At 42.8% G+C, this 18050-nt stretch overlaps 1 protein-coding gene across 1 annotated transcript in view; it reads right to left on the reverse strand.

Moving 5' to 3' along the window:
- Positions 1-18050, reverse strand: part of zcchc2 (zinc finger, CCHC domain containing 2) — a 107569-nt gene that overhangs the window by 26697 nt on the left and 62822 nt on the right. Inside the window, exons 6-7 of the mRNA XM_084326060.1 lie at positions 15163-15266; positions 551-616 (exon numbers count right to left, since the gene is read on the reverse strand). Of these exons, the coding sequence (XP_084182186.1) occupies positions 551-616; positions 15163-15266 (170 nt within the window). The remainder of the gene's footprint in view (positions 1-550; positions 617-15162; positions 15267-18050) is intronic.

Consider the following 18050-nt stretch of genomic DNA (forward strand, 5'->3'; position numbering starts at 1 on the left):
AGTGACGCACCACGAGGAAGCCAGCTTTTCCATCCAGACTTCCTCTCCTCTTTCCGCCTAACATCAGCAGAGCGGGAGAGGAAAACTGCCTCCCTCCCCGTGCCGTCTCTGTCCCTCTCGTGGAAAAATACATGAATCAACAGATAAGACGCGACGCCTTAACACATAAGCCTTTACATAAGCCTTCACAAAATAGTACAGCCGCGTGTGTGTGTGTGCGTGTGTGTGCGTGTGTACCACACCATTCTGGAAGGAGTGACTGAGCGGCCCCCTAGACAGTGCATGACCTCAGCCAACCTTCCTGGATGTTCTAGCGGCAGCTATCCACTCCCTTAATAACAACACGTCTCATGGAACTGACAGCATCCCTGCGGGGTGAGAGTACGTCCGCACGACAACTCCTCACCGAATACATCACCCCGAAGGCCTGGGCCAATGGGAACATTACCCAAAAATGGAGGGGATGCAAACATTGTTACCGTCTATAAAAGTAAAGACGAGGAGTCTATGTGCATTAACATCAGCGGGATTTCTCTCCCTGACCGCTCACCTTCCTCTTGGCTGGATGCGTCGGAGCAGTCTTCCTTGTAGACTTTTCCCAGCTGCACGGAATTACCTGCGGGGGAAAGAAACGACACATTAGTTCTGTAGGAAATCAAGTCACAATATGAGACCTGGCAGTAAGAGCCTAGTTTTAAATAAACACACAGAAAAGGACAATCAAAACAGATACGTATATGAAGGAGAACGAAGCCGTCCGGACCCGCAGCGCACCCCGTGCCCATAGCTCAGATTTCCAATTTGACACTTGGGGTGTATTCTTTGTCACGCTAGAGCCGTCCAGCTGGCCTGGCCTGTGTTTCACTTCAATAGAGTATTTCAACCACTATTTGAGCCCTTTTTAATGATATAATTATGTTTTTAATTTATTTTCTACGTGACGATAATTAGAAAAAATGTTGACGCATTTTTGAGTTTGGTAAATAAATGCATTTTTTTTTTTTTTTTTTTTAAGTGAAATGGGATGTTTTTCTCTTTGAGAAGTAAACCCATTTTTCATACAGTAAACGAATGATAATGATATTCCAACTGTCCAGTTAAATCACATGTTATTTGGCATTCGATGACATGCTTTTTAAATGATATAACGCAGAATAATAAATTCTGGTAGGTCCAATGTTCAGGAAAGACACCGCGCCGTCGGCGCTGCCAGTAGTCGTCATCAATGTGAATGTAAGCAACGACAGAATTGTAGGAGGTTTCACTGTGTTGAGGCGGCTCTTTAGCCAGTCGGCTTTGCATTAGCTCCGTGCCCTGGTGGCCACAGTGGCTGTGGAGGCCTTCATTTAGGAGGAAACAACCTGCTACTCTGATCCTGCTATGATATGCCATGTGCGCCATGTGACAATAATATCAGAATGCACCAGCAGGTATCGTGCTAACTTGTTTGGGTTAGCTAAAGTAGCACTAAAATAGATAGTGTTTTTCATGCTGTGCACACAGACGTGTTAAAGTGTGTGTATGCCTGTGCACGTGCGTATCCACACGGACATCTTCACAACCTTTCAAAATTGAGCCATGAAACAAAACCCAGAATGCTCAGTGGGTCTGTGTTGCGTCAGTGTGAGACAACAAATGTCCCCATGACCTTTGACCTAGAGGGGCCTCAGGCACGTAAGATGCCGTTTTGTTTTGTACAGTAAGTCCACGTAACAAACAACTTTTTCTTTTATTATTATTATTATTATTATTATTATTATTATTATTATTATTATTATTATTATTATATTTTTACTTGTTACTCACGCTCACCTGGTACAACCTCAGTCTACTACCACTGGCCTCTGAGCAGCTCAGTACAACCTCAGTCTACTACCACTGGTCTCTGATCAGCTCAGTACAACCTCAGTCTACTACCACTGGTCTCTGATCAGCTCAGTACAACCTCAGTCTACTACCACTGGTCTCTGAGCAGCTCAGTACAACCTCAGTCTACTACCACTGGTCTCTGATCAGCTCAGTACAACCTCCGTCTACTACCACTGGTCTCTGATCAGCTCAGTACAACCTCAGTCTACTACCACTGGTCTGAGCAGCTCCACTGGAGTAGTCAGGAGGTTAAGTGCTTTGCTCAAGGGCAGTTCAACAACAAGGATTGCAGAGTCTTAACTCCCTTGATTTCATTCACTGCCCAGATTTTCCCAGCACATGTCCAGGGTTTCAAACCAACAACATTCCTGTCAGCACTTACAATTATCATTTTGTGTGTGTGTGTGTGTGAGATGACCAGCTGGTTACAGTGAGGGATACGGTACTGTATTTGTGTGTGTCTTAAATCACTTTGTGTGTATTGTACTCTCAGCCCAGTAATCCTAAACTTTAACAAAGGTAGTAAAACAGCTTTATTACAAGCTAAACCCAAAATAATATGAGACTCCCCCCATCACTGTCCTACACCTGAGCTAATGCCCCAAGAGAGTCCACAGTTCTACACACCCCACCCGCAGAAAACAAACTTATGAACACGAGCAGACGCGGGCACATATGGCGAGATACAGAAACAAAACAAAGATACGTGCCTAGCGTACCATCAGACACACTCTTTGAAACGAGGACACAAGACACGCGACCTAAAGCCTTTTACATGTCAACAATCACAGGTGCATCGTGTCACACAAGGATGTGACCTGCTCCAGGTGGTGACAGTAGGAGAGACACTTCTGTGTGGGCGTGTGTGTGTGTGAGATGACCAGCTGGTTGCAGTGAGGGATACCTGAGATGAGGTATTTGTGTGTGTGTGTGTGTGTGTCTTAAATCCCTTTGCGTGTACCGTATTGTACTTTCAGCCCAGTAATCCTAGACATTTAGCAAAGGTAGTAAAACAGCTTTAACTCATTGTGTACCCTGACGAAAAAGAACGTCACCTACGAATAATGATAAGTGATATCATAATTAAGTTCATTGAAGGGATAAAGCCGCCGCGCTGAACCGTCTTTCTACTGGGACTGGCTTTAATACAATGTTGTTATTTATGGTGGAAGAGAGAGGGCACACTGTCGCCTTTAGTTTAGACATGCTAACCACAAACCCAAACGGTTCAGTTTCTGACCAGTGCAAGGACTTCAGCATTTGAGCTCAGACATACTAACCACATGTCCAAACGGTTCACCAAGACAGTGCCCTCCAGCCAGGAGTGGGGCTCTATCTACAGTATTCTTTCTCTAGTCATACAGTCTTCATATTGTCCCGGGATATACAGGGTATATAAATGTTTTTGAGGGTAGTGCAGGTGAGAGGTCATGGTGGCCGATGTTGGCTAAACTCTCCTAACCACCAGATTACAGCTCACGTCCAGAAGTCATAGAACTCCATTGTTTCCCCCAAAAACTTTTAAACAATAAGTCACAGAGCCGTACTGTTTGCTTTGGTCAGTATAATTCAATTATAAAAAGGAAAAAGTACAATGCCTCCGTTGTCACAACAATGAATTATACTGACCAAAGCCAACAGTACAGCTCTGTGACTAGTTTTAACTGTTTTCTGGGGGGGACACAATAGAGTTCTACGACTTCTGGATGAGAGCTATAATCTGGTGTTTGCTAGATAGACTATACTTGTAAGTTGCGTCATAGTTTTTTTTGTATATATATATATATATATATATATATATATATATATATATATATATATATATATATATATATATATATATATATATATATATATATATATATATTTCCCTAGGATTTCTTTTGTATAGTCAACATAGCCTGTAAAAAAAAATACTCAAGTACAATTCTCAAGTAGGATTTTCAGGTATTTGTTGTACTACAAATACCTGAAAAATCCTACTTAAGAATTATACCTGAGTGAAAGTACTGGTAAAAGTAATTTGCACCTTCTTCTATGTTTCATCTGTTTTCTACTCTACAAATCCCTCCTTCCTTACCCCCCCCCCCCCCAACACACACTTCTTGGTAGCCGCTAATAAAATCATAAGACAGACTCCAAGGCGTTGTGTTACCGCACAATAACAGCCCCCTCCCTCCCCCGTTCTCTCATTCTTCAGTTGGTGGGGAGCGTATTAAAAGGGAGGAGCAGGCCGATAATCCATTCTGGTTGTGGAACCTTTGCTTGTAATCCATTTCAACAGTACTGTAAAAAAAAAAAAAAAAAAAGGAAAGTCCACACTAGCTCGAGGGCTCCTGGCCAAGACACACACACAAACAGACATACGATGGCGTAGCAGCCAATAGGTAGGCATAGGAAACAGAGTGTCCGTACCCCCCCCCCCCCCCCCCCACACACACACTTTTTAAGGGACCAAAAGTAATTGGACAAACTAACAATCGTAAATCTCAAAATGTCACTTTTACTACTTGGTTGCAAATCCTTTGCAGTCGATGACAGCCTGAAGTCTGGAACCCATAGACATCACCAGACCCTGGGTTACGTCCCTGGTGATGCTCTGGCAGGCCTCTACTGCAACTGTCTTCAGTTCCTGCTTGTTCTTGGGGCATTTTCACTTCAGTTGCGTCTTCAGCAAGTGAAATGCATGCTCAACTGGATTCAGGTCAGGTGATTGACTAGGCCAGGGGTGGCCAACCCGCGGCTCGCGAGCCGCATGCGGCTCTTTGCCCGTCAATGTGCGGCTCTTCCATCCATAAAAAAAAAAAAAAAAAAAAAAAAAAAATTACTTTTTTTTTTTATGTCACTCATTCCATAAGGACGTAGAATAAACATTTACAATTTTTTTTTAAATGGTCCATTTGCATGTTCTTGGTATCTGAATCTAGGGACATATATGGATCAGTGTCAGAAATAGTGTGTCTGTTACTAGGCTTGAGTAAATTGTAATGAACCAAAGGAGAATATCAATTCTATTTAAAAAAAAAAATTATCTTTGACTGTAAATAACACCATGCTCAAATTGACCAGACCTGAAAAATCTAAGCAAATGAATAAAGGGAAGATGATTAAACAGAAGGTTTTGTAGATACAGTACTGAATTCTGCCATCTTTTTTATAATGTAAATTTCTCCACCATTTTTCATCATATTGCAACACCGTTTTTTGCAAGACGTTCACAGAAAGGTAGAGAAACTAACTGCGTTCTGTTTTATGGCAATAACGTTCAGGTTTGTGGGAGATAATCCCAAAAAATAAGAGAAATTAAAAAGTTAATCCAGAAGTCAGATGATTGACAGGGGCTGGTGTGAGCTGGGTAGGGTAGTTTTTCGAAATTTGAAAGCCCTGAGTCTCTTCCTTCAAAAGACTACACTCACTTTTGGCTGTGCCACTTCCTCCTGTCAATATGCGCCGGTTTCCGACTCAATGCCCTGAGATTTCTATAATCTTATATTTCACTAATAACAGTTAAAATAATTGGTAAACAAACATAATGCTGAAAATATACACTTTTACTGTATATCTCGGGCTTAAGAGGTTAACCCTGTGAGGCCCAAATTAAAAAGAAATTAGCAACTTCAGAGGCCAGAGGGTGGGACATATAAACACATTTACTATCAAATAGCATTGTGAGGCTGAACAACAGGACCAATTGACTATACATGTGCTTAAAGGGGAACTATCTTATAAATGGCTTTTTTCAGTGTTTACCATTGTTTCTTAGCTATGTGGACTTATATTAATAGGATATATGTCTCTAATTCTCATATTGGCGAATTCTTCCAATTCTCCTCTCACAATATTCACCCTCACTGAACTGAGTCATCTGAAAATGTGCATATCTGTGATGTCAGAGATTTCTCAGCTGCATAATAATGTGGCAGTTGATGTGGCAGTTGGCACCAGGCCACACAGTGGTTGGAGCCCAGCCTCAAAACGGCTTAAGATCTTGAGGTAGAAAAATGCGGTTTTTAGTACTTGATTAGAAATACAAAACAATGCATTTTTTTGAAAAAAACCTAGGTGTTCCATAGACTCACAGGAATTGTGTAAAAGTGCCCAAATAGTGAAAGAAATAGTAAAATAGTTCCCCTTTAACATTTTTTAAATAAACATTATTTTTTTAAATGGCTAAAAGTGATTTTGTAATTTTGCAACCGTGGGTCTCACAGGGTACTTTTAACCCTGTGAGGCCCAAATAAAAAAGACATTAGCAACTTCAGAGGCCAGAGGGTGAGACCTATAAACACATGAAGGGTGCCGTGACTGAAAAAAAAGGTTGAGAAACGCTGGTATATGGTGTGGCTCTTTGTGGTACCACAGTCATTTTTTTGTGGCTCTTAGTCTCTGACTGGTTGGCCACCCCTGGACTAGGCCATTGCACAACATTCCACTTCTTTACCTTGCAAAACTCTTTGGTTGCTTTCGCAGTAGGCTTCGGTTCAGTGTCCAGCTGCACTGTGAAGCGTCCAATGAGTTCTGAAGCATTTGGCTGAATACGAGTAGATAATATTGCCCGAAACACTTCAGAATTAATCTTGTTGCTTTTGTCAGCAGTCACATAATCAATAAATACAACGGAGCCAGTTCTATTGGCAGCCAAACATTGCCCACGCCATAACACTACCACCACTAGGGGTGGGAATCACGATGCGATACTATCACGATACTTGAGTCACGATACGATAGTATTGCGATACTAAATATATTGCGATATTGCGATTTATTATCCTTTTTCAACTGTAAAACTTTGTCAACATGTTTTATCTAATAAAATAAAGTTCAGTCTGTTCATCTCACTTCAATAATTTTTATTGCAGAACATGGTATTTTCTCAAGCAGACAGATGTAAACACTGTAATCTGTGTTGCATGTACCTGACAAACTGAACTGTTTGTATTACAGTCATATTCCAACTTAACTGAATGCACACATGTGCGTGGACTACTGTACTATTACAGGTATTGAAATGAACAATGCAACTTCTGTATACAAAAAATAAAATAAAATACAAAACAAAAAAAATATTTTATTTTTTTAATAAATAATTAAATAATTAAATATCGATACTTGGCGTCCCTGTATCGATACAGTATCGCCACGCAAAGTATCGTGATACTACTACGTATCATATTTCCCCCCACCACTAACCGCCACCATGCTTTAGGTGAGGTGGTATGCTTTGTGGACCCCACATTGATATGTGTGATAAGCCATGGATCTCCACATTGATACATGATAAGCCATGGACCTCGTGTTAGGCCATGGACCCCCACATTGATACATGATAGGCCATGGATCTCCACATTGATACATGATAAGCCATGGATCTCCACATTGATACATGATAAGCCATGGATCTCCACATTGATATGTGATAAGCCATGGATCTCCACATTGATATGTGATAAGCCATGGATCTCCACATTGATACATGATAAGCCATGGATCTCCACATTGATATGTGATAAGCCATGGATCTCCACATTGATACATGAGAGGCCATGGACAATTGGACATCCACATTGATAAGGACCCTTATCAGAGAAGATTTACCGTACTTTTCGCACTATAAGCCGCACCTGAATATAAGCCGCAGCAGCTAAATTGAATGATGTGTACATATATAAGCCGCACTGGACTATAAGCCGCAGGTGTTTTAATGTTTAATTACCATATGTAATTAGCATTGGGACACAATACTGTCGGACAAATAACAAGAATTAACTCATTTACAAGTTGTATTAAGTTTAGCAAGTAAGGGAACAGATAAATAACATTTCAATGCAGTCAAAAAAGCAATATTTAGATTTTTACATTTTCGGGTTTGGTCACGTCGATAAATAAGCCGCAAGGTCAAAAAATGGGGGAAAAAGGTGCGGCTTATAGTCCGAAAAGTACGGTAGTCCAGAATGCCATAATTATACTATAAGTCTATACTGTAGGTGGGGGGATAACAGTAGAGAGAGTGAAATCTGTGATCAGAATAGTAATTCTTATACATTCTAATACTTATTCTCTCATTGGGCTAACTTATTGTGAATTAAATATTGTGAAATTAAACTATTCCCCATTTTACTGGGGACCCCCCTGGAACCCCCTCAATGACCCCTGGGGCTCCCTGGACCGCACTTTGAGAACCACTGCTTTAGATAACGTAGGTGGTTGAAAACCTACGGACTAGGTGTCAGACTACAAAACTATAAATCCACTTTTATTTTTGTATTCATAAAAAGGGAATACCTGCATGTTCAGCTGCGACCGGCAGCTCTATAGCTCACTCTGTTGGGTTGGTTGGTCCAAAAGAGTCTCCCCACCCTCTAGCGGGCCACGGTCTTCGCCCAGGGGATGCTGGAGGACGGAGGTCAAGTGTTTGCGTGAGGGTGTCTGTGTGTGAATGCACGTGTGCGAGTATGCCATCACAGCTATTGCGGATTCACACTTGTTGATATGTGGGCTCGACATCCTTCTTCTCGCCTTGATAAGAGTTCATGAATCTGCTTTGAAATGGCTTACAGACGTTACCAAGCGCCTTTCGTGGGGTTTTGTGCCGCTTTGCCAACAGCCCAAAGACCTCCCGCGGACATGGAAGGGCATCTAGATAGCACAGTTGAAACGGTTGATGGAAATCGACACGCCGAGACGAACATCTTTCAGATGAGTAGGGCTGACCCCTATTAGTCGATTAGTCGACTAATCGGTCGAAAGGAGCCGTAGTCGACTAGCCTTAGTCGGATATTTATTTTTATTTTTTTTTATTATAATATATATATTTTTTTTAATCATTCTTTCCAAAAGAAAAGAGGCCTAGAAGCGTGGCTAACGCTAATGGCACGCATACCAGAAGCTAACTGCGTACGAAAACAGGCACAGAGGCACTGAAAGAGGATTTCACCCATCTAATGGACACACTAGACTAGACAAATATCAAGATGTATCCATCAGTGGACCAATTGCATGCTTTTGCAGAGGACAAGAAGCCTTCAGTCGACTCCTTCAGACATTAAGCACCCCCCACAGCCCAAATGGAATGATAAAAAAAATATATATATATATATATGATTTTCTTTTTTTTTTAATATATGATTTTTTTTTTGGACCAATAGTCGATTAACGGCAAATTTTGGCCAATCATAGTCGACCATCCAAATCCTTAGTCGGGGACAGCCCTACAGATGAGGAAGAACAAGGAAGATATACTCCACTCTGCGGTGGGTTCATTTCACATCAGGCTGCAGAACTGCATCAGGAGGAACGGCGTTCCTTCACAGGGTATGTGGCTGGCGATGGCCCTGCATAATATTATACACAATCAGCACCGTGCACCAGAGTAGAGAGGACCTATTAAATACAAGACTTCACATTGCTATCAGACCATGTCAAAATCAGCACCAAAACACGAGAGCCGGGAGGGAATATTGAATAAAGGACTTCATATTACTATCAGATCATGAGGCTATTTGTGTCTTGTTGGCAAGGGGGCTCTCCGACGCATAGTTCTAATGCCGTATCTAGTGATGTGACTGATATTATAACCCATAGAGCTTATTCCATGGAGGAAATACATAGACAAGAACACATGTCCAAATGATAAGGCGTATAGATGACAGTGGGGTGATATTTCCCAGGCGGCCGTGGGGGTGAGATTAGAGAGACCACTACGTCGGATATCACCGCAGAGATAACCAGAGAGCAAGATTAAAGGGGAACTACACCCAATGTAAGAATTAATACATTCATAAATTTTTCCTATTGTCCAAGACGGTTAAAACATATTAGTGATCACAAACAACTCAACTGTGTGAGTGATATAACTCAAACTCAAAGTATAAAGTCTGGAGCTGCTCCATAGTAGAGCTGTCCCTGAAGCCCGTTTCTGGGATTCTAACTTTGGCAGGGTTTTTCGACCGGACGTTCAAACCATCGTTTTTAATCATGCAAGAAATGTGCTCCTAAATAATATTTCTGGTTCGGTACTGTTGAGTCTTGACTTTAGGCACATAGAGCACATTTACGCATATAACGTAGAACATATGCGCATATTGCTGGGGTCAAAAATAGTTATTAAAAGTAGTAGTACCTACTGACTGTTCACAGGAGGCTTCAATAACATTAGGATGGTAATCCATTTAGTTGGTTGACGGCTCCTGCTATCTTAATGTTAGCCAGCTAAACGTGCATACAGTAGCTTAACGTGCCACTGCATAACATACCTCTGTAACGTTAAAGGAACACGGCAACTTTTGGGGAAATTTGCTTATTTGCCATCTACCCTGGAGTTAAGACAAGCAGATGCATACCATTTTCTTATCTGTGCATGCATTAGGCTTAGGGAACAGCCGCACCGTTAGCCTAGCTTAGTGTCATTCACTGGAAGTAGGTGTGTACCAGTGTAGCCTAGTTCCCAACAGTCACGAAATACACTCCAAAACTTTCCTGTAAACATATTGTGACCTGTGTATTTACCACATGGAGAAAAAATAATAATAAAAAATAGACATTCATTTTCTAAGCAGACTATTTGTTGCCGAACCACTGCTGCCTGGGCGCAGTGATTTCATCACTTCAAAAGCCCCGTTTTTCAAAAAGCAACAGGGCTTTTGAGGTGATGAAATCACAGCGCCCAGGCAGCAGTGGTTCGGCAAAACATTTTCCTGGACATGAGAGTAGTTCACAAATAGTGAACTAGGCCATGGAATTCATTTGGATGATGTTCCCCTTTAAACACAAGTCAAATCTAACATGCTCCTTAGCCAATTGCATCATCTGATGTCACAACACCCATCAGCAGCCATTTTGGACTCCACTGGCCAGGAGAAAAAATGGCTCAAGTGAAAGCAAGCTACAGTTAACCAAATATGAAGTTATGTTGTCTACTCTAGAGATGTATGCTATGCACCAGGTTTAGGCCAGGCCATTCAAGAGGGCCTTGTGGACCTTTTTGGAATTGTCTGAAAAAAGGAAGATACTCAAAAGATTCTCCTGTTGACCTGGCTGGGAGTATATAAAGAAGCGGATTGGCTGAGCCTCCCAAGACTGGCACTTCAAAGAGTCAATCCCAAGGCTGGGTGATATAGAAGCCGAGTCCCGCCCACCTGGCCCACTTCTGAACAGCAGAGCAGTTGTTGAGCCTTACTACTCACCTGAGTGTCAAACAAACTAGAGAACTGGCAGGCTACACACACACACACACACACACACACACACACACACACACAAAGCGGTGTGCGTTCCCCAGCGAGGCACAGTGTGTTGATATTGGATGATTTAGTGCTCTACCATGGGGCTTCTCTGTCTCGTTCTGAGGGCTACACAACAACCTGGCTATCAGGGGGCCATTGCTCAACTGTGTGTGTGCGAGCGAGCGAGCGTGCAAGAGAGAGAGCGAGAGATAGCGAGAGAGAGAGTGATAGCAAGAGCGAGAGAGAGTTAGAATTGGATACTTGGAGAGCTTTGCAGCAAAGAAAGAATTTCCAATCGGCTCTGTTTTTCCATCCGTTTTCGGTCTGTCCACCACTGTGTGTTGTGTCCGTCTCGTCTGTTATCCTGCCTGCTTGCCTGTCTGTTTGCCTATCCGTCTGTTATCCTGTCTATCTGTTATCATGCCCGTCTTCATCCATGGACATGTTGAACAGGGCTCATGCCCGCCTCTTGATCCAGAGCGTTGGTGTCTAGGTGTGACAGATGGGCCCGATCAGGCAGCTCATGAATAGTGAATGGCTGCTGGTTAGTCACGGATGAAATAAGACTTGCTTCCTCCTCGACCCTCTTATAGGAAAACATAGCACTTGGGAGCAGCGCTTGTGCACATTCTGTATCTCGCTCTCACACACGCATGTACATACATACAGTACATACATACATACATACATAGGCGGCGAATAGACACGCACACATCTTGTGGCTCGGTTCTCCAAAAACATTCTGTAGTACCTGCTGTTTGGCAAAGCTGTGTAAGCACTGCATGCTGACAACTCCAGGACCACTTCCTGAGTTTGACCATGAGTGATGGTAAAATCAACCAATCACAGACAAACGACAGCATGATGCTACATGCAACAGCCTCGAGGGTCCATCGTGGTTTGAATGTACTAGTATGTTGGAAATTGTCAAGGAGCATGTGGTAGCATGTTGGTATTTCTCACACACTGCATATCGAAGTAATCTGCACAGTTATTGTGGATAGTAATTGCTGTTATGACTGCGTGTTAGCGGTACAGATTTGGGACACAGAGTTACTGTAGTGACCGCTTGGCATTCCCTAATAAATTGACAACGCGCCACGATGCACCTACTCAGATTTTCTTCTACTCGGGTAACAAAAGAACTTGTGGATGTTGACAGAGTTGAATGTCCAGGCTGCAGCTGGTGTAGTTTGTAAGGTTTATTGTCCAAAGAAAATTATGGTTGAGAATAAAACAGTTTGCGTCTTCCCTATTGAGGGGTAGGTTGCTCTATAAGCCTTTGGCTTCAAACCTATCCTTTTCGTTTGTTTATTTGTGGAAATTTTCGAAAAATTATTCGAAAAATTATTTGTTTGTTTATTTATATGTAAACATTCTAAATAAAATAATTCATTCATTCATATTGCACCGGTTTTCTCTCAGCAGGTGCATAACATTACTCTAATTACAGTGCCTATTATACTAAGAAGTGATGTGCCCCTAATATTCAAAACATAAATACAATACCATTACCATAAACAATACAACTTCCAATATGTCAGTTTTGGCTTCTACTAAAAGTATTGCGACAGAAAATCCTACTGATGCTTGTGATACCAAAGAAAGACTGAAGACTTGGTAGTATCAAAGGTAATATCACATAGGACCTACCTATGTATATCAAGCCCTGCCCTCTTTTCTTGACCCTCTAATCACAACTGGTGCTATTCATGGCTGAAGCAGGGCAACTAATATGTGACATGGTCTAGGCCGGCACATCTCGGCAGAGACGATTCTTTAGAAAACCCCAAAATGTTGCGCAATTCAGAAATATAGTAGGTCGAAATGGAGATATTAGCTTTGAAATGTTCTCTATATGTCTCCTTATTTGCAAAACTTAATACGACTTGTAAATGTGTTAATTATTGGTAGATTGTGCGGCTGTATAATTTCCCTAGTTGTGTCGTGGGGGCGTGGCTAAGTACTTTCAGTCTCAGGTGTCAAGAGACTGAGATGCGCAGAAATGACAGCTACTGTACCAAATCCATTCCAAGTATAAATATAAATGGTACATTTTTATATAGCGCTTTTATCCAAAGCGCTTTACAATTTGTTACTCACATTTTACCCATTCACTCACAGATTCACACACCGACGGCGGAGGCAACCATGCAAGGTGCCAACCTGCTCATCGGGAGCAAAATTGGGTTAAGTGTCTTGCTCAAGGACACATCGACACGCTGCCCGGGAGGAGCGGGAATCGAACCGGGAACCTCCGGATTGCCAGACGACTGCTCTACCTCCTGAGCCACTGTCGCCCCTATAAATAAATAGCAATGCTTTCTGGGTAAAGTTAAAGTAGTCTGTATACATAGTTAACAAAAAAAGTAAGATCCCTCAAAAGGACCTCAAGTCTGTGCTGAATCACATATATGTGATAGAGATGAATCCCTTCAGTCCAAATTCGTTGTGTTTTGTGTAACGTGTATTGTATGGTTATGGTGTTTTTAGATGGGACACAGCCTCTCTATGACCGGTGACGTTGCTTACTCATTCATTAACTTAACTCACCGATGGCCTGTTTCGACTGAGTGCGGCCAGTCTAGCAGCTGCTTTCAATTAATGTCCCATGTAGAGGAGAAGATGCAGCCACAAGGTACACACGCGGGATACTGCATGTGCTCCTGACTACTACATTATACATATACATCATAATTAGAATCTAATGCAGCCACAATGCTAGCGACTTGGAGGCGGTTGGAACGAGCCTTCGCTCGAGGTTAGCCGCTCTGCACATAGTCTAGGAAATGTGCTTTGCATCTATGACACTGTGTCCTCGTTTTGATTTTTTTTTATCAAAGCTCCTGACTGCAAGCCAAGTTGCCCACCTGGGACAACAGCAGCGAGCCAGTTTGTTAGTGTGCATCTGTAGCTATAGGACTGCCCCAACCGATGAATGTTAATCCACAAGTAGTTTTCAGTGTTCCATGGTGTGGTACATGATACTACTTTAGTACTTGGTGTTGCGATACTTGGTCTGGTACAGTCTCAGGCAGCAGTGGCCGAGACTGAGCAGTGGTTCCCCTAAAAACAGAGGGACACATGAACTGTGCAGTAAAAAGGAGTGCTACCCACACTGAAGCCCCAACTGCTCTCGAGTGGTAATCGCACAAAAACCAATAGACACATAAACAAACAAATTAAAAAATGCAAGATACAAGCGTTTCCTCCAGAAAATAGTACCCATCTTGTTATTCAATATGTATTTAAGTTGTCATTTTCAGTTGTTGAGTTAGACAATTATACTGGCTCAGGTCTGATTGTAAGACGCTGTGTGAGTACTTGTAGATATACTGGCTCAGGTCTGGATGTAAGACACTGTGTGAGTACTTGTAGTTATACTGGCCCAGGTCTGATTGTAAGACGCTGTGTGAGTACTTGTAGTTATACTGGCCCAGGTCTGATTGTAAGACACTGTGAGTACTTGTAGTTATACTGGCCCAGGTCTGATTGTAAGACACTGTGAGTACTTGTAGTTATACTGGCCCAGGTCTGATTGTAAGACGCTGTGTGAGTACTTGTAGTTATACTGGCTCAGGTCTGATTGTAAGACGCTGTGTGAGTACTTGTAGTTATACTGGCTCAGGTCTGATTGTAAGACGCTGTGTGAGTACTTGTAGTTATACTGGCTCAGGTCTGGATGCGAGTTGCTGTGTGAGTACTTGTAGTTATACTGGCTCAGGTCTGATTGTAAGGAGCTGTGTGAGAGTACTTGTAGTTATACTGGCTCAGGTCTGATTGTAAGACGCTGTGTGAGTACTTGTAGTTATACTGGCTCAGGTCTGATTGTAAGACGCTGTGTGAGTACTTGTAGTTATACTGGCTCAGGTCTGGATGCGAGTTGCTGTGTGAGTACTTGTAGTTATACTGGCTCAGGTCTGATTGTAAGGAGCTGTGTGAGAGTACTTGTAGTTATACTGGCTCAGGTCTGGATGTAAGACACTGCGAGTACTTGTACTTATACTGGCCCAGGTCTGGATGTGAGACGCTGTGTGAGTGTGAAGCAGGGTCACAGTGTAATACTACTTACATCTACAGCAAGTGGGCCTGGCGGAGTAGCTAGAATCACAGTCAAAGAAACTGCACACCTTCCTGGTCTGACGGAAGACTGGAGGAGCAGATAGGAACCTCTCCCTGAGAGAGAAATAGAGAAAGAGGCACAAAATGGGAGAAGAGATGTGTCATGGATCAAATGCAAATGTGTTCAACGGTTCAAAGTCCTTAAGTCTAAGAATACGATATATGAACTAATACAGTAATGTGGTGGAATCAATTGGGATTCCATTCCTGGTCAGTGGCTGACGTTGCAGCGCGCTCCTCTGACCTACATTCGGTGAGAGCGGAGCAGGACTTTAAGATCTCTCTCTTCACAGAATACTTCATTCCACATGATCCACCCCTGGATTTACGTACAACTCTGGCTTCCTTCCTTCACTGCCAGAGAACCCTCGTCACTGTGTCACGTCTGCACTCCTGGACGGTCACAGCTAGAGGGTATCCACGTTGCGTTGAAATGCATTATAACCAGAGACCGTCTAATAATATATGTTGTGTAATAGCATCAAATAGATGATCACACAAATACTTTTTTTCATCTCAACTCCATTGCCGTAAGAAAAAAACGGCTAAAACAAGTCACAGAGCCGTACGGTTTGCTTTGGTCAGTATAAACAACATACAATACATAATCATTGCAATACAGTGAGCATCGTAGTTTTTCCTGGAATTACTTTATTAATTTATATGTATTATATATATATATATGAATGAGAAATGTGGTGTGACGCTACACCCACCAAAAACAATGTGGTTAATACAAGAGAAGAAAGAGATTAAAGGCAGTCATATAAAATGGTTGAAAAGATACATAAAATGTCCCATACTATGTACATGTAATTCAAACTTAAGTTATTGTTTTCTTTCAGACTATAGTTTGTTTGCAGAGGTCCGTAAACCGTTATGGACACAAGGCACACGGCTGTTTCGACCCGTGTGTGTGACGTTCAGGTTTAGACCCGGCTCTACGTAGGATGTGTGTCATGTCGCTCGCAATAGTTCCACACGCAACTGCTCCGAAATGGAATGTGATGTATGCTAACAGCTCCCGCAAATAGTTTGAACAGACTAAAATTAGAGTTCCCTTCCCCCCCCCCCCCCCCTACGGATTTGACTGCTCAGGCTCCGCCCCTCCCCTGCAAATACGCACCCCTCCGTCCGTCGTCCCCCCCTCCCCCCACCCCGGGTTTCACGGCGGATTCTTCGCTTGTTGTTGCTCAACGACTTTTTTCTTAAATGGCCAATATGTAATAATAATATGTGGCCATTGTGGATGACAAACTACCGCAGTAGTGGGAGCCGAATGTCAAAACGGAAAAGAGGTTGATTTTCTGCCCGTGCTTTAATGTGGAGAGAGAGAGACGCAGGGTTAAATTGTCTAAATTAAGCGTTGCCCGTGTTCAGCAGTCCATCTGAGATAAGTACAGATGAAATCAACCCGACGGTGGCTTGTCTTTTCAGCACTGACATTTTCACTGTGATATGCGTCGTCTTCTGGTTCACATTTTCTCAGCGGGCAATTTGTGTTAATATACTGTATAAAGCCAGTGGACAGCAGAGACTTATGGTGACAAGTTAAAAGTGGGAAGCCACAGATCAGAGTTGACATCTTGTGTGCGTCGACTCAGGACACAGCGGTCTAGTTTCTTGTGACCGCCCGCGTCGAATCGACAGCAAAGGGCCCTGGTTATTTTGATAATGATTCAGAGAGGCACTGGCCAGTCTTTAAGTGTTACTGTATGTTGGGAAAGAATAAGAAGAGTCACTGGGTGCGATGGTGTGAGATTGTGTGTGATGGTGTGTACGGCCGCTGTGCGCCATCACGCCTGTGAAGAACAATGGATGAATGGAGGAGTGACCCTGCCCTCTGGCCATGAAACACTATCTGCCCACAACACCGTCAGTGTGTGTGTGTGTGTGTGTGTATGTGTGTATTTATTTATTGTTATTGTATTGCCAAACTTAATTGAGTATGTGGACATTTTGTGGAAATTAGCACATTTTGGGCTGTTGAATTAATCCCCACCACATCCCCATCCAAGACACACCCCCTGATAAAGCACGTCATGGTCGAAGGAAAACACAAACATCCCGCGCACCACTCACACCGCCATGCACGGCGACGGGAGTGCCACCCCCACGGGCTGCCCCATCTCCCACGGTCCCGGCAACCTCGCCACCATGAGCTACCTTCACGCTCCTACCCCCAAACTCCACGGAGGAATGACACGTCACGCGCGCCAGGACCTGCAGCCACGCCAAAGGAGCTACGCAGCAAGGCAACAAGCACTCAAGCAGACAGACACAAGAGCGGTCAAATGAGAAGACATGCAGCACCGCGGACGGTCCGAGACGACACCAGGAGACCCCAAAAAACTGACTGTAGAAACCGTAGCGAGCCCCCCCACGCAAGGAATCCCCAAAAACACCAGCGAACCGAGGGAGCCCAATGATGAAAACCAACCAAACTCCATCAAAGCGCATGCAAGAGACCAGCACCCAACTCCAGGAAAGGTCAACATATATATATATAACATATATATTATATATATATATATATATTTTTTTTACAATACATATATTATTTAAATATATAAAAATTCATGGATCCAGTCATATTCTGTCTACCTGGTTTAGGTTAACGGTTAAGAGGTGGTGGCAGGTTTAGGGATTGTGAACACAATGGAAAGTCCTCCATACAGTCATATAACCATGCATGTGTATGAGAGCAACTGCTGCTGTTAAAGTTAACAAGTGACAGCGGTCTTCACTCATTCATAACCCTCTGTTTGGATCATCCAGGCCCAGACCGGCATTATGTGGCAGTTGTAAGGTACAGTAGTCAGGGACAAGCACCAAAGT

The sequence above is a fragment of the Notolepis coatsorum genome (genome assembly GCF_963971535.1).
Source record: "Notolepis coatsorum genome assembly, chromosome: 12".
Lineage (NCBI taxonomy): Eukaryota > Metazoa > Chordata > Actinopteri > Aulopiformes > Paralepididae > Notolepis > Notolepis coatsorum.